Source organism: Phyllostomus hastatus, unplaced genomic scaffold (genome assembly GCF_019186645.2).
Source record: "Phyllostomus hastatus isolate PE091 unplaced genomic scaffold, TTU_PhHast_1.1 phas_contig_40, whole genome shotgun sequence".
In the NCBI taxonomy this organism is placed as follows: domain Eukaryota; kingdom Metazoa; phylum Chordata; class Mammalia; order Chiroptera; family Phyllostomidae; genus Phyllostomus; species Phyllostomus hastatus.
In genome coordinates, this window is record NW_025333872.1 from 41,575,588 (window position 1) to 41,602,865 (window position 27,278).

General features: G+C 37.3%; 1 protein-coding gene across 2 annotated transcripts; it reads left to right on the forward strand.

Moving 5' to 3' along the window:
• The first annotated feature begins 1,281 nt into the window (after window positions 1-1,281).
• PM20D2 (peptidase M20 domain containing 2) lies at window positions 1,282-27,278 on the forward strand. Of its 2 annotated transcripts, XM_045843242.1 has the most exons (8): window positions 1,282-1,748; window positions 6,175-6,323; window positions 9,152-9,294; window positions 10,797-10,951; window positions 13,555-13,693; window positions 14,830-14,937; window positions 15,165-15,359; window positions 26,956-27,278. In XM_045843242.1, the coding sequence occupies exons 1-7, from the start codon at window positions 1,293-1,295 to the stop codon at window positions 15,317-15,319; spliced, it is 1,305 nt and encodes a 434-aa protein (XP_045699198.1). In that variant the 5' UTR covers window positions 1,282-1,292; the 3' UTR covers window positions 15,320-15,359; window positions 26,956-27,278. The 2 variants fall into 2 exon arrangements, with proteins under 2 accessions (XP_045699198.1, XP_045699197.1); XM_045843241.1 differs by lacking the exon at window positions 26,956-27,278 and having other exon boundaries at window positions 15,165-15,361.

Below are 27,278 nucleotides of genomic sequence, written 5' to 3' on the forward strand. Positions count from 1 at the left end.
TCTTTGAGGAGACGTTAGCAATCTCAGCACAGTAAGATTTGTTGCATATCAGCAGCACTTCAAGCTCCTTGACCTTGTGAACCAGGAACTTCTGAAAGCCACTGGGCAGTATGTGCTTTGTTTTCTTGTTGCTCCCATAACCAATGTTGGGCATCAAGATCTGGCCTTTGAATCTTCGGTGCATCCTACTGTCGATACCTCTGGGTTTTTGTCAGTTCTGCTTAATTTTAACATATCGGTCTGAGTAGTGCTGGAGGAACTTCTTTGTCTTCTGACAATCTTGGGTTTCACCAGGGGTCTGAGGGCAGCCATGGTGTTAAGTAAGAGATGCTTGCCACATCCGTATACAGCAGGGAGGAGGAGAGAAAGGTGGTGTGGGAGGCCTGATGGGACTAAAATCTTTACAAAAAAAACACAACCCAGTTTAAAAACTCATTTAAAATACTTAGTTTTACTCTACTCAGACTATACTGGTTAATGCATGTGTGCTTACTATATTCCAGATGCTATACTAGACACTTGCTATATTAATAAGTTTTTATTCTAATAAAAAAAACTATACTTACCACATGGACAAAAACTAGGGGGGCGTGGAAATGGGAGGGAGTTGGTGAGGGCTGGGGGGGTTTACTGGGATGGGAGTAAAAGACAGAAAATTGTACTTGAACAACAATTAAATAAAAAAATTAACTATACTTGCAGCTTTTAAATAATGCAGCAACCTCAAAGGGTCAGTACCAAAAACGTAAGTATATAGAGTCTACACACAAGTGTTCTTTGTAGTTTTATGAACTAAAAACCTTGTAGAATTTTTTATTACTGTTTCAGAAAAGCCACCGGTGTTTTTCAAGGGACTGTGTTCCACTTGGTTTGTCTCTAATCTCTATTAACCAATAAAACCGATCTCATTCCGCAGCTGTGGGAAATAAACAATAACGGAAAAGTACTAACTTTACAGCTTCATTCGGTTGCCTGAACAGCGAAGGAATAGGAAGAAGAGTTCCTCATCCCCCGGTACTTCCTATCGCTCTGCTCCCGGGCTTGGCCTCAGCCGCTTCAACCAGGCCGGAGCACCTGCACGCTGCAGAAGGGGTGGACCAAGTCTCCCGAGTGGCTGGAGGCGGGGTCCCGGGGTTGTGGGACCGGTCTCCGGCGAGACGTGCAGCCGGCCTGCGCGCACCCCAGGAGTTCTCGCGGCCTCTGGGAGCGTGCGCAGGCGCGAGCTGCGCTAGAAAGAACCGGTCTAGGTGGCATTCGAGTGGAGTGCTGACAGGTCACCGGCTTTGGGCACGATGGGTCCTGGAGAGGAGCTGCCTGTGGAGCTGGGCGCCTGCGGTGGTGCCTCTGAGTTGGAGCTGCTGAAACTGCGCGCTGCGGAGTGCATCGACGAGGCGGCCGGCCGCCTAGGGGCCCTGAGCCAGGCCATCTGGAGCCAACCCGAGCTGGCCTACGAGGAGCAACATGCCCACGGCGTGCTAACGCGCTTCTTCCAGTGCGAGCCACCGGCCGCCTCTTGGATGGTGCAGCCGCACTACCACCTGGCCACGGCCTTCCGCGCCGAGTGGGAGACACCGGGGGTCCATGTGTCACAGAACCCTCTGCACCTGGGCTTTCTGTGCGAATACGACGCACTGCCCAGCATCGGGCACGCATGCGGCCATAACCTAATCGCTGAAGTCGGGGCGGCGGCGGCGCTGGGCTTGAAAGGGGCTCTGGAGGCCTTCCACGGGCCGCCTCCGCCGGTAAAGGTGAGGGGGGGCCCGGGCGTGGAACTCTCATCACCTGGCCGGGCGGGTACCTACACGGGAATGGAAGGACCTGGCGCGCATTCCGTGCACACCTGTGTCCTCCTGCCCCAGGACTGGTACAGCACTAGGCTACCTAGCCTCGCCTGTGCCGGAAGGCAGAACCCTTGGATAAAACTTCAGGACTTTCGGATCTAGCGACGTTGCAGATTTTGGGGTTTCCTCTTATGTTGTTGTAAAGAATTGTGTGGGTTCTCCTTTATGAAAGAACTTAGAATCCAGCCTTTAAATACATATATTTGATTATGCTATTACAGTTCTCCCATTTCCCCCCTCTACCTGATGGCGCCATTCCCTCATGCAATTCATGTCCACCCTTAGTTCATATCCATATGTCATGCATGTAAGTTCTTGGGTTACTCCATTTCCTGTACTGTTCTTAACATCCCCCTGTCTATTCTGTACCTACCAAATGGTACTTCTTTTTTAAAATTTTATCCTTTTTTTATATTAATTGTTGTTGCAGTACAATTTTCTTTTACTCCCATCCCAACCCACCCACCCAGCCTTCCCCTCCTCCCTCCCATTTCCACCTGCCCCTAGTTTTTATCCATGTGTCCTTGATGCTTGTTCCTGTAAACCCTTTCCCCTTTTCCCCTGAAATTCCCTCTCCTCTCCCCTCTGAACACTGTTAGTATGTTCTCTATTTCAGTGTATTTGGTTATACTTTGCTTGTTTCTTTGTTTTGTTCTTTAGGTCCCTGTTAAAGGTGAGATCATATGGTACTTGTCTTTCACTGCCTGGCTTATTTCGCTCCAATTTGTACTTCTTAATCCCTGAACCTTTTTCCCCATTCTCCCCCTTCCCCCTCCCAGCTGATAACCCTCCAAATGATATCCATATCTATGATTCTGTTTCTGTTCTGCTTGTATGCTTAGGTTGTTTTTTCAATTCAATTGTTGATAGTTTTGAATTTATTGCCATTTTAATGTTCATAGTTCTTATCTTTTTTTTAAATATGTCCCTTTAACATTTCATATAATAGTGGTGTGGTGATAATGAACTCCTTTAGCTTTACCTTGTCTGGGAAGCACTTTATCTGTCCTTTGATTGTAGATGATAGCTTTGCTGGATAGAGTAATGTAGGTTGTAAGTCATTCCTTTTCATCACTTTGAATATTTCTGGCCAGTCCCTTCTAGCCTGAAAAGTTTCTTTTGAGAAATCAGCTGACAGTCTTATGGGAACTCTTTTGCAGGTAACTGTTTGCTTTTCTCTTGCTGCTTTTAAGATTCTCTCTTTGTCTTTAACCTTTGGCATTTTAATATGATGTGTCTTGGTGTGGTCCTCTTTGTGTCCATCTTGTTTGGGACTCTCTGTGCTTACTGGATTTGTATGTCTATTTCCTTCACCAAATTATGGAAATTTTCTTTCATTATAATTTCAAATAAGTTTTTGATTTCCTGCTCTTTCTCTTCTTCTCCACGCCCCTATGATTTGAATGTTGGTACATTTGATGTTGTCCCAGAGGCTTCTTAGCCTATCCACATTTTTTTGGATTTTTTTTCCTCTTGCTGTTCTGATTGAATGTTTCTTCTTCTTTTATATTTCAAATCATTGAGTTGATTTTTGGCTTCATCAGCTCCACTGTTGATTGCCTGTAAATTTTTCTTTATTTCATTAAAATGTCACTTTCATTTCTGCCTGGGTCTTTTTTCTGCTGTTGAAGTACCCAATGAGTTCCTTGAGCATCCTAATAACCAGTGTTTTGAACTCTGCATCTAATAAATTGCTTATCTCCATTTTGTTTAGCTGTTTTTCTGGAGTTTTGTTCTGTTCTTTCATTTGGGCCATATTTCTTTGCCTCATCATTTTGGCAGCCTCCATTTTTGACAGCCTCCCTGTGTTTGTTTCTGTGTATAAGGTAGAGCTGCTTTGACTCCCTGTCATAGTAGCATGGCTTATTGTAGAAAAAGCACCTGTAAGTTGGATGGGATGGAGCCTTAGGTAATTGCCTGGGCGGGGAAGCCTGTGTGAACCAGGTTCATGGAGCCTCCAATGTGGTGTCTCCCTCCTGCTCTGTGGCTGTGTGGGGGAGGGCTCTGAAAAGGGGACAGTGAGGCTGCCTGGCCTCTGGAATTTTGTCCAGGAGGAAGCTGTCCCCTGGCCCTCACCCTGATGCCAGACACTTCAGTTTTTCCCTGTTTGCAACTGGTGCCCTTCAAGCCTTGCCATGGTGTACCTTGGTGCTTGAGTCCAGAAGGAGCGAGTCTGCAGGCCCTAAGTTGTAAGTCCATTGTGGTCCCTTTTAGAGGAGATGCCTGAAAAATCCCAAAGTTTCTTCTGCTGCCCCAACCCCCACTGGTTTTTACAACCAGAAATTATGAGGACTTGACTTCTTAGCACTGGAACCTAAGGTTGGGTGGTCTGGTGTGGGGCTGGATCCCTCTATCCCCAGAGGTATCCCTCCCTATTTTTATCCACCACAGGTGGGTGCCCATTTTCTGGATAAATGTGGTTGTCAGACTTCCAAACAGCTTGATTCTCTGACAATTCTGGGTGATAGTTGTTTGTTTTTTAAAAAATTTATTTATTTATTTTTAGAGAGATGGGGAGGGAGAAGGAGAGGGAGAGAAATGTTAATGTGTGGTTACCTCTTGTGCACTCCCAACTGAAGACCTGGCCTGCAACCCAGGCATGTACCCTGACTGGGGATTGAACCAGCAACCCTTTGGTTCACAGGCCGGTGCTCAATCCACCGAGCCACACCAACCAGGGCAGGGTGATAGTTGTTTTGTAGTTTAGTTGTAATTTTTGCTGTGGTTGTGTGAGGAGGCAAGCCAAGTATACTTAGACCTCCATCTTGACTGGCCCAGCCTGGTTTTCCTTAGGGCTTATTTTTGGTAACATTTAATTTGCTGACTAGGTTGTGCAATTTCTAGTGGAAGTGCTTATTGTAGGGAAATTATACAGCCCCTCTTAACATTAGGTTCCCCAAAAATCTTTTGTTTGTGACAGACGTAGGGTATTATCAGTCATTAAAACTACCAAACCTCTAGAAATATACCAAAAACAGAGAAGTGAACAAACATTTACTGCGTAACTAATTGATCTTTCTGTTAATGTTTATTAAATGGTTTTAATAAATATCTCAGTTCTTTAAATAGGGAAATGTCATTTATGTTTGTCATGGAGCAAGTTTAATCTTGTGTTACTGTTTTCCCAGGTGGTAAATTCTTTATTCTGTGAGCTAAGATGCAATCATCACCATTCAGGTTAAAGGAAAGACTAATGTTTTATTTTATTCTTTAGCCGATTTTTTCAATACCAGTAACCTTTCACTGTTATCCTAACATTTCCATCTTTTGTGACTTTTTCTGTTTAGGTGCCTTCTCTTTTCTGCCCCTGGGGGTTTGTTTTTAAATCTGGTTAGGTTTTTGTTCTGTTTGGGATGGGGCATCCTTTGCCATTGCATGAAAGCCTGGAGAGATGTAGCTTTAACTGGGGTTATGATAAATTCAGAGAAGTCAGCAAGATTTAACTTGGAAGTCATCAGATACATGGTCTTGAAAGTATATTAGTTGTTTATAGATCATTTTTCTCTGCTTTAAAATTGTTTGAGGAGTTAAACGTAAATATCAAAGTAAAATGTTTATTCTGCAAAGTTTTGTTATTTAATTAGGTGTTTGGTGACCAATAAATCTGCCTGGTTGAACTATTGGAATCGAATTAGTAATTTTGTGTAATAGCTGGCTCTTTCTAACCATAGTCTTAATATTTATTTAATACTCTTCATAAAAGATTAATGAATTACGTTCTTTTAATGAGGTAGTTCAGTAAGAAACAGGTCTGAACATCTAGTCCCAGCTCTCCCTGAAAACCTGCTCTGTGACCAAGAGCAAGAGTAGACACTTCACCCTATGCCTCAGAACCACCCTCCCGAAAATAATGATACAGATTGCTCCCTACCTCTCACGGTTGTTGTGAGGAAAACTAATAAGGGAACTTCCTCACAAATAAAGTGCTTGTGAATAATTATGTACATGTACTAAAAGACTTTGTCAAGAAAAAGCTTTAAGAAATGAGTCAAAGAATGTTGAGGAACTTAGTATATAGTAATTATCTTTTTCATTTTTGTCAGTAGTTATATAAAATTGAGTTGTAAAATTAGGAAAAGTTTCCTGTAATAGCTTTAGTACATACTTCACACCAAACTGTATAATAATGTAAATTAAAACTTGTGATTACTTTAGCACCGTCGATGTATGCCCAGGCATTATTTAAGTGTCAGAGACCCAACACATCTCTACATAGTTTAAGCACTGTAATGTAGACTGTGAATACATGTGCAAGAGATGCAAGGGAACTTGTTTGATATTTGCCTACTAGAATTTTTTGTTGTTTTGTTCTGACACAGGTATTTCCTTCTAGGTAATTGTCCTGGGAACCCCTGCAGAAGAAGATGGTGGTGGCAAAATTGATTTAATTGAAGCAGGGGCTTTTAAAAATCTTGACGTTGTTTTTATGGCCCATCCATCCCAAGAGAATGCTGCCTATCTGCCTGATGTGGCTGAACATGAGTAAGTAATCAAATTGCAGTAAACTTCGTAGTGGAAAACAGACTATTAGAATACTTTAATGTCTTTTTTTTTTCTTTTAGAAGAACAGAACATTTATTGGCTTGTAGTTTGGAGATGTGAAGTCTGAAATCAGGTGACAGGGCCAAGGTCCACCTGGGACCCGTAGGGGAGGATCCTTCCCACCTCTTCTGGCTTCTGATAGCCTCAGACATGACTTGGCCTGTGTCAGCATAATTTTAATCTCTGTCTTCGCATGGCTTCCTCTCTCTCTTCACACCGTCTTTCCTCTATGTCTCGAGAATACTTTTATGTCTTAACTGGAGACTAAAACTCCATATTTATAGATTTAAAAAGTAAATTGAGCCCTGGCCAGGTGACTCAGTTGTCTGGAGCGTCATCCTGTACACCAAAAGGTTGCAGGTTCCGTCCCCAGTCAGGGCACATACCTAGGTTGTGGGTTCGATCCCTGCTCCAAGCATGTACCGAAGGCAAACCAATCAATGTTTCTCTCTCACATAGATGTTTCTCTCTCTCTCCCTCTCCAAAATCAAGTAAAAAGAAAAATATCCTCTAAAGGAGAATTTAAATAAATAAATAAGTAAATACATAAATAAAATGAATTGAAAGATAATGATACTATATCTTCATTTTCATTGAATCATCTGCTAAGCCTCTTCCAAATGAGATTTCATGTGATACTCATAATTGGGTTATTGAAATAGTGCCTAAAAAGTATAAGAATAGCAAATGATATGTTGACATTCATGTTCTATTTTGAACTGAGAGTTCTGGTTTCTGGAAAATAGCCTTTGATATGATTTGCAAAAGACAGCTTTATTAGACATGGGAAGAAAACACACTTCTCTAGTTTACTTATTTTAATTTGAATTTTTTGCAAAGATAAATTCCTGAGCAATAATAGAGAATCTGACTAGCCATGGATTTTAGTGGAATTTGACAATCTATGCTTTTCTGATGTGTCTGATGCTAAATCCTGTTTTAGATTGTTTGCTATGTAGAAAAGCTCACTTTTGGGGGTATCTAGGAGCATGCATTATTGAAATGATTTGAATTTTGTGGACCAGAACTTTCAGCCACTAGAGCTTGTTTTCAGAGGGTGCCTATTATACCTGTTCTGGTATCTTTGTTGTTATCCCTGGGAATTAGTGCTGTAACAGTAGGAAGAATCTTTCTGCTCTGGTTTCAAGAGTAGAGTACACTAGTATACCTCTGGAAAACCTTAGTGATCTGAAATTTCCTCCAGTGCCTCTGGCTAGAAGGGGCCTGAGGTGCAGGCAGGCTTCCCAGCCCATTAGCTTTCCAGGACTTAGGGTTAGGCTTCTTGGTCTTGATCCTGAACTCAGTCCAGTTGGCCTCAGGTCTTTTCTTAGTGTCTGGCTTCTTAGATTTTTTTTTTTATTGGCCATCTTTTCAGATAGAAAATAGAGGAAGAACAAAAATTAAAATTCAAAAAGTTACTTATCTGTTCATCCTAAAAATCTCTAACAATAAATAGATGTCCCTGCTGACCACCTTTCCCACATCTAGTCCCTTTTCTAGAGGTAGGTATCCTTCCAGGGCTTTTGGGTGTATTTATGGACATTAGTAGGTACATATATGAATTAAATTTTAAAGGAGGGTTTACACCCTGAAGTATTCTGCTAAACAAGTTGTTAGTCTGGTTATTGCTTGTTAAAATTAAGCAATATGTCTTGAAAATCATTCCATATCATTTTGTTTGAATATATGCTTTTAAAGCCAAAAATACTAGTACTGATACAAAACATTAACATTTATTTTCTTAAAGTTTATTGTGCTTTAATTCTGAACCATAGAAGAAATGTGCTAGAGTCATTTTCATAAAGGACATCCTTTTGCATTCTATAAATTTATCATTGTTCTGTTAAAATGCCAGTTTTAGGGTGATGGTGATAAGATGGAATTAACAAATACTGTAAAATCTTAAAAATATGTTTGGCTGCTCTCATGTGTTTTTGTTTTCCTGACAGAATGTTTGGAATCAGTCAGGAAATACTATAAGCACATGAGCATTGTACAGATTCCTGAATCTAGCCCATTTAAAAAAAATAGAGTCAGGAGTGGCTTTTTATCATTTAAATGTGGGTACTACTAAATCAGTTGGGCTTTAAAATATTTTCTAAGCAAGTCATCTTTGTAAATAACTAATATGCAGTCCTCTCACTAAACCTTTTTATTAAATTGTATCTGAGTAGTTAACACTGGTATGAGAGCAATCTGAAGGTATCAGTGATACAGGTATTTTGGAACATTAATAAAATGTTGGTCAGGAACAACTGACTTAATAACTGCAGTATCTTATCATGTTAGTATAATCTGATTTCCAGAGTTTGTCCTAATCCATTTCAAATGTCACTTGTCTCTTTTCTCAACCTTCCCCCACCCTTGAGACAGAATTATCTGAGCTTTCGCAGACCTTTGGTATAGAACCATCACAATAAAGTAACAGAGATAGGAGTCATCTTTTTTGTAATTCTAGCACCTAATACAATATTGTATATTCACTTGAATTGAGTTGTAAACAAATTTAATTTGAATAGCCAGTTGAATGATCACAGTTTCTCTTTTTCTCTCTTTTTTTGGAATGCCTTCTTTGTGCCAGTCACTCTATTTTGTAATAAAATGCTACAACAGAGCTATGTACGTTGCTATTATTGCTACAAATGATTTGCAACTAAAAATTCTAGCAGTGTGAATTAATTTGAATACTAGCTGGGTAATTCTTACTACTTGGATTTTCTTACTTTAGTGATTTTGAAAATAATTCCAGGTGCTGTTTTATTTCCTAGTGTGACTGTGAAATACCATGGAAAAGCATCTCATGCTGCTGCTTACCCCTGGGAGGGAGTAAACGCGGTCGACGCTGCTGTTCTCGCGTACAACAATCTGTCTGTGTTGAGACAGCAAATGAAACCAACCTGGAGAGCTCATGGTATGAAGGTCAAATATTTTGTGTAATAGATGGTGCTCCATACACTTTAATACAACGTAATTACTTAATATTTGATTTTTTAAAATTGAAAACATTTTATGTACTTAATATGAATATTCCAGAATATGTAGACATTGTCAGAAATTGCATAATAGGATACTAGGAAGTTTGTCTATCTGTGGGTAAAAAGACAAGAAAGACAAACAGAAATGGAGCCCTGACTGGGGTGGTTCAGTGGATTGGGCATCATCCTGCAAACTGAAAGGTCACCAATTTGATTCCCAGTCAGGGCACATACCTGGGTTGCAGGCCAGGTCCCTGGCTGGGGGCGTGTAAGAGGCAACCAATCAGTGTGTCTCTTGCACATCAATGTTTCTGTCTCTCTCCTTCTCCCTCCCTTCCCCTCTCTCTAAAAATAAATACATAAATCTTAAAAAAAAAATGGAATGGTCATTTTGAGTATTAGAAGTTAGTAGTTTTGTGTAAAGACCTGTGTTCTTTCTGCGGTCGTTTCAAAGTTGGAACTTGATTTTCCAGTTGTCCTGTTTCTGAATGATAACAAAATTTTGTCACTTCCTCAACTTAAAAAAGTTACAGTTACTGGTTTTATTTACTCAAGTGCTATTAATCCTAAGTAGCATCTTTTAAAAATTATGTGTATCACTTTAATATAAATACAGTAATAAAGTACTGTTTTGAAGGTACATACAAATTTATTTTTAGTTTATTTTCTTATGAGTTGGGAAATTATTATATATCAATACTTTAATACCTATTTTTTACCTGACTTTGCTATAAGCATAAATTTGTTTATAACCACACTTTTACCAATCTCCTACATTTCTTTAAAAGAAATGCAGGAATATGTAAAAAATTACTTTTTAAAACAGTTCATATAAAATTAGATTTTGCATATCTATTTTAGTTATAATTTTGATTGGATAAATCTTCCTTCTCTGTGTAAGCCCAAATAAATGCATTTGTTTTAACAGTTAATAGTACTTAGTGATCTTTGACACATTGTTTTCTTCCTGGCACAAAAATTATTTTCCCGGAGCCAAATGCCTTTTAAAATGCTCATGGGATTCTTGAAGCACAAGAGTAATTATAGAACTTTACACCATCAGGGTTTTTTATGTCAAAGGTTTATCAAAATGTACAATTGTCATATAAGTTACTGAAATAAAAGTATTTTCCAGAAGGCTTAATATAGTTGTAAACTTTCGTACATTTTTTTGTAGTCAGGAATCATAATTTCTTATAAATTCCTTAGAATAAAGTACATATAAACAGTTCTTTTCCTGTTAGCCAGAAAGTATCACCCTATGGTATGTAGAAACTTTTGTTGTACAGTGAAATCTTTGATTGATATGTGTGTGAAGCAAATAAATTTAAATGATTTTTATGCACATATTGGCTAAAAATGTTATGGGTGTATTTAAGCTTAAGGAAATGGTCTCCAAGCTCCAAGCTCAATTCCAGTAATTTGGTTCTTTTTATAGGGATAATAAAAAATGGTGGTGTAAAACCCAATATCATTCCCTGTTATTCTGAATTAATCTATTACTTCCGTGCACCCTCAATGAAAGAACTTACAGTTTTGACCGAAAAGGCAGAAGATTGCTTCAGAGCTGCAGCTTTGGCTACTGGGTGCACAGTAAGAACTTTTTAGAGTTATTCTATATTATAATTAGAGGTATATATGTGGGCTGGGATTGTTTATATTAAGTTAGATTAGCACCTTCATTGCTGCTTTTTCACCGGGTGATATCTTGAATATGTAGCCTCAGTCGTCTGAATGTCGACGTGAAAGCCTTCACTTACATTACTCAGTGTGTGCACAGGGCAGACTGTAGTCATCTTATCACACAGTAATGGGAATATCTGATACTGCTGAGTAGAATTCCTGCCTTTCTGCAAGTTATATCCTTCCTTATTGGTAGTTATGCTTTTAGAATTGCTCTACATAGTTTCTGTAAAGGAAATTTTGTGGCAAAATCAGCAAAAGCAATTTTTGGCAAAGTTCTAGATTTGTATATAGTAGAGATATAAATACTTAGGGCTTGCTGGAATGAGAGTTCACACAGACACAGACGTTAGTCAGAAAGTCGTGTTCACTTGCACCATGAAGTCAGGAACACTTGTGTACCAACTATGTGTGGCACACAGCATGATAAGTTACAGAGTGACGTAAGGTTTGCCCTGTGGGGAGCCAGCAGTCTAATTGGAGAGATAAGATCTGGATGCGTGCCTCTCAGCCTCACTGATTCTGTAACTTTTGGAAACGTTATTTAATATCTCTTGGCCTCTATTTCCTAGGTGAAAAATGGAGATAATATAATCTATTTTAGGGTTCTTCTGAGAATTAAATGAGGTAATGTTTCTGAAGAGTTAGGGTCTAACCCCCATGCATAACATAATACCTCATTTTTCTCTACCCTCATTAGACTGGAGATGTACGATTTATTCAGAGAAGCAGCAGTGTCTCAAACAGTAACAGTGATTCTCAGACAAGATACGTTAAGTGTCCAAAGAGTAAAAGATTAAGCATTTACCCCTTGTTTATTTATAATTATGGATATCTAAATATTTATAAAATAAATACTTGAACTGTTATCATTAGGTGGTATCTCAAAATAAATATTTCCTTAAGATAAGATTCATTGTTGTTGGATTTAAATTTATATTTTAAATAGTCTTTAGTAACTTTTTATATTTTGGCTGACTTGTAATATCTAATTAGGTTATCATGGTTTCTAATTTATAAGGTCTGTTCAGAAGGTATGTAGCCAAGTAATATGGAAAATAGAAACATTTGCCCTAGCTGGTGTTGCTCAGTGGATTGAGCACCAGCCTGCGAACCAAAAGGTCGCTGATTTGATTCTCAGTCAGGGCACATGCCTGGATTGTGAGCCAGGTACCTCGTAGGGGGCACGTGAGAGGCAGCCACATATTGATGTTTCTTTCTTTCTCTTTCTCCATCCCTTCCCCTCTCTCTAAAAATAAATAAAATCTTTAATAAAAAATTTATTGAAGAAGATACAAGAAACATTGTATATAGGACAATGACACCTCAGTCCTCTTCAAAGTAGGCACCTTGAGGCCTCACACAGTTCTCCCAATCACCGTCAGCTGCCCCATCGTATTTTCCTGAATCTCACTGATGGTCTGAAATCTCTTCCCTTTCAAAGGTCATTTAGTTTTGGGAAAAGCCAGACGTCCCAGGGTACCAAATCTGGGCTATGGGGGGACTGGGTCACCTGGGTGATTTGATGTTTCTCAAAAAAACTCTGCACTAGACATGATGCATGAGCTGGCATGTTATTGTAATGCAGCTGCCAATCACCAGTTGCCCATAGCTGCAGCCTTCTGAATTATCCAGATAGTTTCTGCAGAGGAATGTTAAGCTTAATGCAAAATTTGATGCAGATCCGTTGCTGTACTTGCTCAGGCATTTTGAATGCTACAGCCACACAGTACACATGCTCACTCAATGGATTCTACCCGCCCCCCGCCACTGACTAGTACAATGAAGTCATCATTGTTCACACATGCACATTTTAGTCCACTCTCTTTGGCCATCAGGTTACATCAATGTCAGACAAACTGTTCTCATTAACAATAACTGGACTTTTTTCAGACAAACTTTGTAGATGTTAAAAGAAATGTCATCTCTGCCATTTTATACGTGGCTTTTGCTAATTTAGTAGGTATTATCTTTAGTTTGAGGGAATAGTGTCCATTTTTATTTAATCAAAACTAAATTTGTAAATTGTGACTCTTCTTTTTCTCAGAGTACTTGTACTCCTTTCAGACCAGGCAGTGGTGTCAATATCAGTTTGTGTGTTGAATATTAGTAAAGTTTAATGTCTTTCTTGCAGAGGCTACAGCCTACAGCAGTGTTTGTCAGAGTGTGGTTTTTGGACCACCTGCATCAGAGTTACTTGGGAGTGCTGGTTGAATCGGAGATTCCTGACTACCCCCACACCCCACTTAGGTCACTGAAGTTGAGATCCACTGGCTAGCAGAGCTAGGGGACATCATGTGCTTTGGTGCATACATAACAAAGGAGACAGAGTCCTGGGAACTCTTGTTACAGAAAATGCATATTTTTATAAGATATTTGAGAGAGTTTATGTTCAGAGGGAAAGTGGACCCTCTTAACCCCTTTCTATTAAAAAAAAAAAGATTGCTGGTTTGAAATTTAGATAGTGAATTTGAGTTTTTTATTTCAAAATATGTTTCTAATTTTTTTACTAGGTGGAAATTAAAGGTGGAGCACATGACTATTACAATGTCCTTCCCAATAAAAGCCTAAGGAAAGCTTATATTGAAAACGGGGAAAAGCTGGGAATAGAATTCATTTCAGAAGATGATGCAGTTTTGAATAGCTCTTCAGGTAATTAAGTTCTTTACTGTGCTATTTGAGGAAGGGAAATATTATCTTTTATCGAATGGTTTTATTAAACAGCTTTGAAGGTAGGGAGGTATTGCTGGTGTTTTTAACTATTTTTCACAAATTTAATGGCTAGGGAAGGAAACTAGTAAACTCTGTAGTGAATATAGAATATCAAATGAGCAGATTTGTTTTTAGAAATAGCTAACATACTTTTTGCTTTATATTCTAAATACTTTTAGTGTTTAAATGTGCTCAGTTCTAATTTTTTATTTTTCAATTACAGTTGGCATACAATATTATATTAGTTTCAGGTGTATAACCCAGTGATTGGATATTATATAACTTAATAAATGATCACCCATTACAAAAACAACTTTAAATAAGCTACTAAAAGGGAAAATAGAATTTTAATTAATTCTTACTCATCAGTATGCAGTCCACTAAGTACTTTGTTAAATGGGATCATTTTCTATTTCTGGGAAGTAACAAGCAACTATTAAAATTTAAATAATCATAAGCGTATTAGGGGTTATTTTAGATTTTTCTTTTAAAAACATTACTAATACATTTGCATCTTAGAGATTTATCTCCTAAAATATAATAATAAATGTTGATGAAGTAGACTGAGAAAGACTTGATGATAAAAATGGGGTGCCACTGTCATTTATTAAGAGAAGGAGTTCAAGAGAATGAGCAGATTAGGGTGTGGAGGGCTGGTATAAATGATTAGAATGTTAAATTTGAGATGCTTACAGGATTTCTAAGGGGAGCTGTCCAGTAGCCTATTGAATCTGGAACTCTCGAAAGATGTTTAGGTAGGGGATTTAGGAGTTGTCAGTATCTGAAAGGTAATTGAAAACAGTTGGTGAGGTTGCCAAAGAGACCCTAGATGTCAGTCACTAACACTTAGGAAACAAGCAAAAGAAGGGATCTAGAGAAGGAGACAGACAGCAGTCACAGCAAGCCCGACAGTCAGGAGAGAGGGCAGTCGTGGAAGCCAAAGCAGTACAGAATTTCTAGAAAGGAAGGAGCCAAACATCATGGTAGGTACTAAAGAGAAAGAGATTGAAAAAGATAAGATCTAGTGTCTATCCGACTAGCAATTAGAAAATCACGGATTGTCTTACCTTCCCAAGGATCTACTGATTTTGGAAACGTTAGTTTTGTGGTTCCTGGGATTCATCCATATTTTTACATTGGATCTGATGCCTTGAATCATACAGAACAATACACTGAAGCTGCAGGTAAGTGTTACTAGAAGTGAATGTTTCAGCATGTGCTCTCTTTTCATAGAAGCCTTTCTGATTGTTTACTTTAGCCTATTATTATTATATTACCTAAAACCACCTAAGAAAGCACTATATTATGGGCAGTGGAGAGGCAATTTAAATATTGAGAGCTAACTTTAAAACTAATAAGTTAATTTATAATAAATATGGAAGTATTTTAATTTATTTACTGTACCTTTTAGGATCTCAAGAAGCTCAATTCTACACTTTGCGTACAGCCAAAGCTCTGGCAATGACTGCGTTGGATGTGATTTTTAAACCAGAGTTGCTAGAAAGAATCAGAGAGGACTTTAAATTGAAACTTCAAGAAGAAGAATTTTTAAATAGAGTAGAATAAAAGGAAGATTTAGGAGCCACTTGTGGATCATTAAGAAGTGGTAATGATTTTTTTCCTGTAATCTTTTTTGATGAATGAGGAGGGCATGCTTATTTTTCAGTCTTAAAAGAGTCAAATTTCTCTTAGCTGAAAAGTGAGGCCATAGTGTGGAGTTAAATACATTAACTTATAACTAAAATTAAAATTTTCCCAAATTTAGATTTGGTGGAATTGAGATCTTTCAGGAGCTGGTATATGGTGCTATTTCTTAAACAAGCTGGATACTACATGGTATATCAGTGATAATAGTTTATGAATTCATATGTTATATAACTATATTTCAAAAGATCTTGGAGATTTCAAGACATATTCAGAATCAGTGCAAGATTTTTTTCTGGTATAGGGTGGTAAAATTGTTTCACAAAGTAGTTTTAAAGTTCAAGTTCTGAATTTAGGGGAAGTTGAGTTTGACGTCTGACTATGTTTGTTTTGATTTAAAGAATCTTTTCATTGATGATAAAAGGAGGATTTAATCAGAAATGCTGTGGAAAACAACCTGAGACTCATGTACAAAGAATAAGCTTTAGTTGTACCATGTGAAGGAAGAATAAAATGTTCATTTTTTAATATAATTAACCCTGAAAAGTGGCATTAAAATGATATTCCTAATTCCATATAACTTCAATAGGAAAAAGTATAGATGCATAATACTGAACTCTTCTTATAAGGTGTCTGCTTGGTAGCCTAGTGTGCTTTAAGAGGACTTAATGAGAGAGGAACAATGCTTATTTATCTTCAATGTTAATGACATATCACCACTCAAGCTTCTATTCAACAGCCAGCGTGTGCAGCCTGGCTGGACAATATTATAGTTTACCGAGTTTGACAGATAGAATTCTAAGCTTCCTTAATCCCTATGCTGGCCCAATCTTAATTTTAAAGTATTATAAGTTTTTTCTGGTTCTTATTTTAGTGTGAATTTCTTGAACATGATAAAAGAATGTGAAAAAAAGTATCTGGTAAAGCAAATATTTTAAGCAGTGAATAGAGTAAAGCTGCAGAATATTTTATTTTAAAGGGAGTCCTCAAATTTGAGGGTAAATATTCCAACATAGAAGGCAGAGGAGAGAAAAGTGATCATTTGGCCTCTGCTGTGAGCAAGTCACTTGGGCCCCTCTGAGCCTTCGGTACTCCACTGGGGAAGTTAAAGCAAATCACTTACACTCACAGTCTTTTGCACCTCTAATTCCTAATAGTTTGGGAGTGTTGCTTCTTGGGAATTGTTTATCTTCTATGTCACGGGTCTGCAAACCACAATCTAGTTTCACAAGCGGTCTGATTTTATACAACAAGCATGGTAAAAATGATTTTTACATTTTTACATGGTTTGGTCGGGGGGAGTAGGGAAGGAATGGAGACCAGATGATGTGACCTCAAAACCTAAAAATACTTCCAGTCTGGCCCATTACAAAAAAAAATTTACCAGCTCCTGTCCTGTATAACAATAAAACAAAACCTGTTTCTCTTTCATTTACCTCATACAATCAGATGTCCTCCTGGGCTAAAACTTCAAGCCTCTACACTGAAAGCACCTGGAAAAGGGATGTAGATGGCAGCGCCCTGACTTGACCATACAGGGCAGCAGTTGGTCCTCCTGGGCGTCTTCAGAAGTTTGCTTTCTTTTCACAGTTACTTCTGGGACACCCTGCTACCTTACCACTTTGCCCTAGTAAGCCCATCTTCTAACTCTTCATCTCAGCTTTTGGAAATTGATCCTGCATGCCACCCTTTGTCTGATTATTTATAATCTCAAAAAGTCAGGGTTAGTACATATTTTATATACAGGAGAGGGATCAACAAAGGCCTCAGGTTGAAAATTAGAATGTCCGAGACCTCTGGTTTCCTAATGGTCAATTTTATAAATTTCTTAACTGTAAATTTTAAATTCTTCCACTCAGGAATGTGGTTTTATTTTTTAAAGCCTTCATGACATTGTAGAAAAGTGACTATTAACTGATATCCTAACACACTAACACTCTCCCATCTCTTGTGAAGTATCACAAGTTAATTGTTACTCATACAAAGTATTCATATTTTTCTTGTGATTTTTAAAATTACTTCTTAAAACAAATTAGAAAAAATTCAAGATTAGCATTCTAGAGACTTCAGGTCAAGATGGAGGCATAGGTAAACATGGACTGCCTCCTCACACAACCACAGCAAAAATTACAACTAGACTACAAAACAACTATCATCTAGAACCATCAGAAAATCGAGCTGTGTGGAAGTCCAACAACTAAGGAATTAAAGAAATCACATTCATCCAGACAAGTAGGAGGGATGGAGACACAAAATGGGTGGTCCCATATCCACGGGTGGTAGATAAAAATCTGGAGGGACACCTCAGGAGTGAGGGATTCCAGCCCCACACCAGACCACCCAGCCTAAGGTTCCAGTGACAGGAAGATAAGTCCCCATAACTTCTGGCTATAAAAACCAGTGGGGTTTGGGGTGGCAGGAGAAACTGCAGGATTCTCAGGCATCTCCTCTAAACGGGACCACAATGGACTGAGGGCCCACACACTCACTACCTCTGGGCTACAGCACCAGAGTAATAGCTTGAAGGACACCAGTGGCATACAGGGAAAAACTAAAGTGTCTGGCATCAGGGCAAGTGCCAGGGGACAGCTTCCTCCTGGACAAAACTCCAGAGGCCAGATAGTCACATTGTCCCCTTTCTAAGCCCTCCCCCACACAGAGACACAGAGTGCCACACTATATCTGAGACTCCATCAACCTGGTTCACACAGGTTGCCCTGCCCTGGTGATTACCTAAGGCTCTGCTCCAACTTACAGGTGTACTTTCCTGTAATAGGACATGCTACTAAGACAAGGAGAAATAGCCACTCTACCTGATACATAGAAACAAACACAGGGAGGCTGCCAAAATGATGAGGCAAGGAAATATGGCCCAAATGAAAGAACAGAACAAAACTCCAGAAAAACAGCTAAACAAAATGGAGATAAGCAATTTATTAGATGCAGAGTTCAAAACACTGGTTATTAGGATGCTCAAGGAACTCATTGGGTACTTCAACAGCAGAAAAAAGACCCAGGCAGAAATGAAAGTTACATTTTAATGAAATAAAGAAAAATTTACAGGCAATCAACAGTGGACTGATGAAGCCAAAAATCAGCTCAATGATTTGAAACATAAAGGAAGAAAAAACATTCAATCAGAACAGCAAGAGGAAAAAAGAATCCAAAAAAATGTGGATAGGCTAAGAAGCCTCTGGGACAACATCAAATGTACCAACATTCAAATCATAGGGGCGTGGAGAAGAAGAGAAAGAACAAGAAATCAAAAACTTATTTGACAATATAATGAAAGAAAACTTCCATAATTTGGTGAAGGAAATAGACATACAAATCCAGTAAGCACAGAGAGTCCCAAACAAGATGGACACAAAGAGGACCACACCAAGACACATCATATTAAAATGCCAAAGGTTAAAGACAAAGAGAGAGTCTTAAAAGCAGCAAGAGAAAAGCAAACAGTTACCTGCAAAGGAGTTCCCATAAGACTGTCAGGTGATTTCTCAAAAGAAACTGCAAGCTAGAAGCTACTGAGGAGAAGTGTTCAAAGTGATGAAAAGGAATGACTTACAACCTACATTACTCTATCCAGCAAAGCTATCATTTAGAATTGAAGGGCAGATAAAGTGCTTTCCAGACAAAGTAATGCTAAAGTTCATTATCACCAAGCCACTATTATACGAAATGTTAAAGGGACTTAAGAAAAAGCAGACCAAAACTATGAACATTAAAATGGCAATAAATTCACAGCTCTCAACAGTTGAATGTATAAAAGAAGCTAGGTGAACAAGCACAACTGAAACAAAATCATAAATATGGAGATCATTTGGAGAGTTATCAGTTAGGAGAGGGAAGGAGGAGAATGGCGGGGAAGTTCAGGGATTAAGAAGCACAAATTGGTAGGCCCAGAATAGAGGGATGTTAAGAACAGGAGAGGAAATGGAGTAGCCAAAGAACTTAGATGCACAACCCATGAACACAAATTAAGTGGGGGCTTTCCAGAAAGAATGGGTGTACTGGGTGGATGGGGGCATAGGAGGAAGATTGGAACAATTGCAATGGCATAATCAATAAAATATATTTTTAAAAGATTAGCATTCTTTTGCTTCCCTTGCATCTGATAATCTCCCTTGTGTGAGAGAGCACGTTGGGGCACTGCGGCTGGCATGCGGGAACTAGGAGAGCTGCACCAGTGCCTTGTGCCACAGCCTGGGGTGAGGAACTAATAGTGATGTACCACTAGGATTTGGGTCACTGTTGAGTTTCTGTAATATTTCTTTTTCAATTTTTGAAAAGTTCTGGTCCAAATAACGGTTTACTCATTGGAATATACCATGGAATTATCATGTTGGAAAAGAGATTGAGAACTGATGGTCTAGAGTCTATCTAGAGGTATAGCTTTTTTCAGATCTTGATGTTTTCCATTATTTTACATAACAGTTTTTTAATCTAATGCAGATTTAAAAATAGCTATTTACTTTCTACATACCAGTGAGTTAATTGAATTATATATTATACTATAAAGTATACATAAATACATAATAAATGCTGGAGTCAAATTCTCACGTCCAGAGCAACCGCCTATAACAAGTGTGATACACTGTTTGAATTCAGGAGAGTGCTTCCTTTCGTAGTGATAGTTTTCCTGTTGGAATTCAGTTCTTCTTTCCCCTCATACTCCAGTGGCATGTTTTCTAAATAATTGTGCTAAATTTTCTTATATGTTTATTCTTGGCTTAAATTATTAGTGTTGGTTGGTTGGTTGGTTAGTACATTTTCAATTAAATATCCAAAGATTTTGAAAGTTAAAGAGTTTTCAAAAGTTAGAGTATAGGTGAAATTAGAGTATAGGTGAACAGTGTCACTTTTAGAAGGGTTATATTTAGCTCTTTATACTTAAGAGATAAGTGCTTATTTTTAGAAGGTTGACAAATGAATAGGACTTCTAAAATTTTATAATTTTGTATCTTGTTCTTGAGGAAGGAGTCAACTAAGTTTTTCTCCCAGAATTAGTTAGATTCATGAATATATATATATTATGTTATTCTTTCACTGGATTATATATTTTTGAAGCCAGAGTCCTTTCTTTGTTTCAGGTACAGGAAAACCTGACTCATTTAGGGGAAAAGGGCCAAGATGACTTAGTACAAAGTTTAAAATTTCATGATTCTTAAAATACTGAATTAGTTTCTGACCTCAACTAGAGGTGTTGGTGGATATGCTTGAGGCCTTTGTTTTTATGGAAAAATGCTTTTATTACATACCTTTTGCAAAGCCTTTTTCTCAAATATCAACTTCTGGCTCTTGATGTTAAAAGGTATAACCCAAATGAATTATTTAAATTTAATTACAGGTTTAAAATATTTTCTCTTGAATGACTTAATTTTAAAATCAGTCTTGAATGTGGGCTTCTTCAAACAATCACATGGAACTATTAATAAATAAGTTGCTATTTATCAAATAAGATTAAGTATAGTGAATATTTAGCTTGCCTCCTAAAATTTTCAGTCTGCTTTTCAGTTTCAACGAACTATTCTTCTTATATGAAGTACTCAGGAAATTTTTCTCTTTTAATCACTTTTTCCTAAAACACTTATAAGAGCTGGGACATTGAGAATAAACTAGAACATTTTCCTGAATACTCGTATCATCTGAGTGTTTTGGTTCCCACAGTCCTCAAGGATCAAGGACTATTTGTTTATTATTATGCTGTATTGGTAGCTTAACTATTACTTTTAACAGTGGAGTTCAGTGAACATTTATTGAGGAGTGCCTGCGTCTCAGTGCTCCGGGCTAAAGGGAAGAGGAAGCCCTGACCCTTGCCTCGGAAGCTGGTGGTTGGTGGCACATTCTGGGATTCAAGGAGTGTTTGAAAGCTACTGTCCTGGAAATTTTGAGGAAGTGTTTAGAAGATATTTAAAAATACTTGCTTGGCCAGAAAAAAATTGATATAAAAAGCCTTTTTAAAGAATTATTGTCTTATTTTATAGTACGCTCTTTTAGAAAAAACCTTTTTGATGGTTTTTGTGTTTTATACATTTCTAACTTTTTTACCTGAAGCATCTCTTTAGTCTTTTGAAAAATGTCCTTCATAGTACTAACCTTCAAGCTATCAAAGCAAATTTTTATTGTAAAAGGAATCGATTATCTTTGTGCTAGCTAGCGATTCTATCAGGCTGTAAAGTGTGATAAACTTGCTTTATTTTTTACATACTCTAGCAAGTATTTTGTAATCTAGTTATATAATTGAGGGTGGTGCATTTTGATACGAATGAAGTTAGTATTTTCAAGTGATCAATTACTGTCAACTACCACCAGGTTGTAGTATTTTTTAAAATATTTTATTTATTTACTTTTAGAGAGAGGGGAAGGGAGGGAGAAAGAGAGAAACATCAGTGTGTGGTTGCCTCTCACACACCCCACACCGGGGACCTGGCCTGCAGCCCAGGCATGTGCCCTGACTCGAATAAAACCAGCGACCCTTTGGTTCACAGGCTTGCACTCAATCCACTGAGCCACACCAGTCAGGTCAGTTTGTAGTAGTTTTAAAAATATTTTTAAATGTATTAAAGTATGTGTAAAAATGTAGAATGTTAATAAAAATATTTTATCTATTAGCAATTGTCTCATTTTTTTTAACATCATTTCTATAATGAAAATATATGAAGATAAAACACAGTCACCCAAATACACTGTTTTATGCTTTATTCATCAGCACCATAGATGTTTGTATGTTTTTAAACTATAAATGTCATATTTTTCATAGAGTGAGAATTTTAAAGAACAATTCAGTCCTTTTGTTTAAGAATGAATGTTTTACTAGTGTCAGAAGCTTAAAAATACCAATACAAATTATACATAATAAGAGTTAGGTACATAACTATAGTATTGTGTTTTCTTTAAAATATTTTTCAACTTCAAAGTAATTTCATATAATAACTCAAATGCAAGAATAGTTTTTTAGATTCCAAAAATGCCTAAAGATTAAGTACCTCATATGAGAAACATTACAAGTATCCATTTTTTTTGTTTAAACTGTCTTCCAAAATAGAGTCCAAATCTATTATTTTTTCCAGTGATTAAAATGTAAGGTTAGCGTTGGTTAGGTAAGTGGATTAAAGCATCCAATCACCTTAAAAAATAAACCTCAAGAATATAAAATGGAAAAGAATATCAGATCAGGAATCTCAGATAGACAGGAATCTTGTTTAGGTTAAAAAAAAAAAAAAAAGAAACATTGCTCCACTGGGTGAACACTAAATTGTATTTGGGAGTTTGAATTTTGATGTATTTGTGCTGTCACTAATACCTGACCTAGGATTTTGTTTAGCTCAAGAAAATGGAAAACAGTTCAAAACTTTGTGTTTTCCCAATTGAGCTTACTTTATTCAAGGAATACCAAACTTGCTAAATCCAAGCATTGTGCTGCCCGTAGATCACACAGATTCAGGGTTAATAATTGCTTTGTGCCTTGTCATCTGACCTGACACATTCCTCACCGGAAGATCATGTGTTGTGGTAGGAGAACTTCAAAGAGTCTGATAGGCACCTAAGTAACCACTGACTATAAGTAAAGAGTTCAAGATTTCTTACTACTTGTTAGAGGGGTATGACGCTCTTTGAAGAAGTAGATTTAGATGCAATTGAAACCTAAAGCTTTAAATTATTGTCCAAGCCCCATTAATCTCTGAACTGGTAAGGGGCACTAAATGTTCAGCCATAACATTTCTTCAAAGATGGAACAGTTTCATAGTGACTGGAATGCCGTCCATAATCATTGGAAGGCTTTTAGCTCCTGCCCGTGCAAAACCCACTTGGGTGGGTTGTGTGTTCTTAAATAGAGATATGTTGTTAAAAAATTATATACTATATAATATATATAGAAGAAATGTGATTTCTATATTAGATATATATAATTTTCTTCTATACACACACACACGGAGATTGTAATAGAAAATCCCAAGTGGAGGTTGCAACCATATCTCTCTTTTACCTCTAGGAATCTCCAGTCAGAGTTTCATACATGTTCCTCAGCTTCTGATATTGCTCTTACCCCACCTGCCATCTGCCAACTCTTTTAAGTTCTCCTGGCCTGAATATAATTTGTTCCATCAATCCAAGGTTAGACAAAAAGAAGATAGGAAATAAAAGGGAAACAAAAGCTTAGAAATTAATTCATAAAACAAATTTGACTGCGAACCAAAGTGTCTCAGGTTCCATTCCCAGTCAGGGTACATGCCTGGGTTGCAGGCCATGTCCCCCAGCAACCTCACATTAATGTTTCTCTCTCTCTCTCTCTCTTTCTCCCTCCCTTCCCTCTCTAAAAATAAATAAGTAAAAATCTTAAAAAAAACAAATTTGTTCTGAGATGACAATAACAATTTTACTAACAAAATTTTTCTGTTTACCTCAGTATGTTACAACCATATTACCTTTTAACATACAGCCTAGTCTATCCATTCCTTTTGCCAAAGAAATAGTTTTTCTGCATATTCAAAAGCATGTCCTTCATGTTGAACCCATTGCTAAAGTTTGGGTTTGGGGTTTTGTTTGTATGTTTGTTTGATTAATAGTCTGAAGGATCCTTCTCACACTGGGTTCATTAGCAGACAGCCATAATTGAGTTCAAGTTTGGCTGAGCAGGAAAATCTTAATCTGGCTGTGGCTGCTAATTCCTTCTGTGCTTCCTAAAGGATCTGTTTACCCTCTTCTGGCTTCCCAGAAAACCCATACAATCTGAAATGGAACTCTGACAAGAGTCAGGAGACACTTGCATTAACTCTCCTGGGAAGTCAGAATTGAGACAGGTTAGATGAGGTTGAGCCCTGGAATTTTAAGGTCAATAAACCTGAGAGTGAATGTCAGGTATGAGCTGAGAAGGACAATCTTGATAGTGAATGAAGCAATCACCCAGCAAGCAGTAAAGAAAGGTACTATACTAAGTAACAAAGATGTCTGAAATCTTGCATGAGGCTGAGCTGTACTTCATTCTATTTTCTTTGTATCTGTGGGATTCCCCTATATGCTCCTGTTTCTTTCACTCTATTTCTTTCACAAACCAGTTTGAGTGTGTTACTCTCCCAAGACTTCAAATGTCACTAAATTGTAGTTTAATCCCATTTGTAATATTTAAAGTCTCAGAATTCCAGGTTCCTGAAGTAATTCGGGAATCTTGAATTACATGATGGTAACATAATAAAATAAAGAAGATTGATCTCCAATCACCTTCCATTCTATATTGTTAGTGTATGGAAGTTGTCTAGAGTGTACCAAAAATATTTATCACAGTATTATTTTTTATCCAACATTAGTGGAAAAATTGCCTTGTATATCTATAAAATGGAATGATTTCAATGGCTGCAAAATATAGGAAGTTTCTAGTAGGAATATTGTCATGCTATGTTAGAAAAAAATCAATTTGCATATAAAATATGATAGGAACCACATAAAAATGTATAGAAAAATATGTAAATAGTACTAGTTACCTTTGGCTAATAGGATTGTGAATACATTTTTTTCTGCTTTTTGAAACTTGATGAACTTTACAAATTATCCCGTCCTAAAAAAAAAGGAGGAAATAAATTCACCTCCCAAATGCACACTTAATCCCAGGTAAATCAGATTCATACTCCATTAGAATTGAACATTTTTTAAAACCCAGTTGAGCTGTGTGGTGGAGGAATGTTTTTCAAATATTTCCTCCTATTTTGAAGATGTACTTGTGGCCTTTAAGCTGAGTGTGGTGGTTGAAAGCTGTAAACTTTAGCAACATCTTTAATATCAGCAAACCAGGTAATAGCTCTTAATACATTGCTTAGCACATATAGTAAGCACTCAATTTATGTTGAGTTGTTGAAGGTATAAGTGTAGTGCATCACTTTTTATGAATGATAAAGATATATGGTTATGTGAACCTAGTGCAGGACTTTGCTAACTTGAATGTTCAAGACATATGAGTATCCTAGGGATCTTGTTAAAATACAGGTTCTAATTGAGCAGGTCTGGCTGGAATGGGGCCTGAGATTCTGCTTTTCTTCACTTTCCTAGGCAATGACAATGCTGTTTTGGGGATACTTTTAGTTGCAAAGACTAAATCGTATTTATCCAAGTAAAAATATGTGTAGTGATTACCCCAAAATGGAAATCTAGCTTGAGGAATACTGTAGTAACTATGGTGAATAATGTTAAGGAACAGCACTACAAAATGGGAAAATAGTTTTAATGTTGTATCTTCAATCTTTAGTTTTTAGGTAAAGCTACCAGATATATTTGAGTATAACCATGCTATATTTCATAACTTAAAACCGTTTTTCAAAGACTTAACTACTTGGAATGGCAGAGCCCATAACTATGTAGCTCAGTTTATATTAAGTTGTAGTGATGGTATTTGGGGCAGAAGCCAGAACATTAAAATTGATTTTTAAATAAGTATAGTTATGTGCAGATGCATAACATGAGAAAAATGGTGTCAGTTTTGAGTAAAAGTTGAACATTTTTAGGGGTTTTTTTCTTAAATCATAATTGAATTTTTCTGGGCATATCATTAGATTGGGCAATACTAAAGTTGACTGCTTTCTAATAGAAGTCTAAGAAACCTACTGGAAAATTCCAAGTGGAATCCTATTAAAACATGCCTGAATGAGACTTAAAACTTAGCCTTTGTACAAAGGAAATCTTGCTATTGTATCCAGTAAAAATCCCTCCCGCACCTTCTATACCTCTTTATTTAATCCTTATCAAATAATTCCATTGAAGTCTCACCCTACAAAAATTTCTGTTAACTTAGACTTCATCATTTTAGGGACACTGTTTTGGAATTACAATCATCATTTTGTCACTACATTGCAACAAAAAAGATTTAATTTAAGATTATAATTGTTGCCCAAACCTGTTTTATTGCTCTAGTGATTTTTTCCAGTATTAATATTACTCTTAGCAATAAATGTCAATTAAATTTTAAGCCTAAGGAAATGGTGTGAATCTGGGACAATTTACCATGTTTTTACATCATTGTTGTTCCCTCTCTTATTTTTAGTTTTCAGAATAAATTAGATCTATAAAAGGTTTAAAGGGCTTTTATATATTGGAGAATCACAAAGTTTAGGTAGGTAGAGGAGAGTTTAATCTATGGAATGCCAAAGCAATTGTTCAATTTAATAGACTAGTCAAACTGTTGGATGTTGTATAGATGTTGTATAAAACCAAGAGAGATTGTCTGACTTTTATCTTGCAGTCATTAGGGTTGTGTTTAACTTCTATTTGGCCTGAACCTGGAAGTGCTATTTGTTGTTGTTTTTTCCCTGCTAACTAGATATTAAATTTCATCAAAAGTTTAATCTTGCCCTGGCTGGTGTAGCTCAGTGGATTGAGCGCAGGCTGTGAACCAATGGGTCGCCAGTTCTATTCCCAGTCAGGGCACATGCTTGGGTTGTGGGCCAGGTCCCCAGTATGGGGCACATGAGAGACAACCCCACATCGATATTTCTCTCCTTCTGTAAAAATTAATAAATAAATCTTTAAAAAAAGTTTAATCTTGTTCTTTTCTTTCATTGACTTCTTAGGCTATGTTTCTCAGAATGAGATCTTTGGTGACTGATCATGAAATGAAAGGCTTCTGTACTTGAAACGTGGAGTCTTTACTACAATTATAGCTGACTCTTCAACAACACATGCATCGGTTAGGGGCACCAACACTCCCTCCTTCCCCCTCCTCACTCTACACAGTAAAAAATCATGTATAATTTTTGACTCTCCCAAAACTTAACTACTAATAGCCTACTGTTGACCAGAAGCCTTACCAATAATATAAATAGTTGATTAACATAATTATATGTATTATATACTGTATTCTTACAATAAAGTAAGCTAGAGAAAATATTTTAAG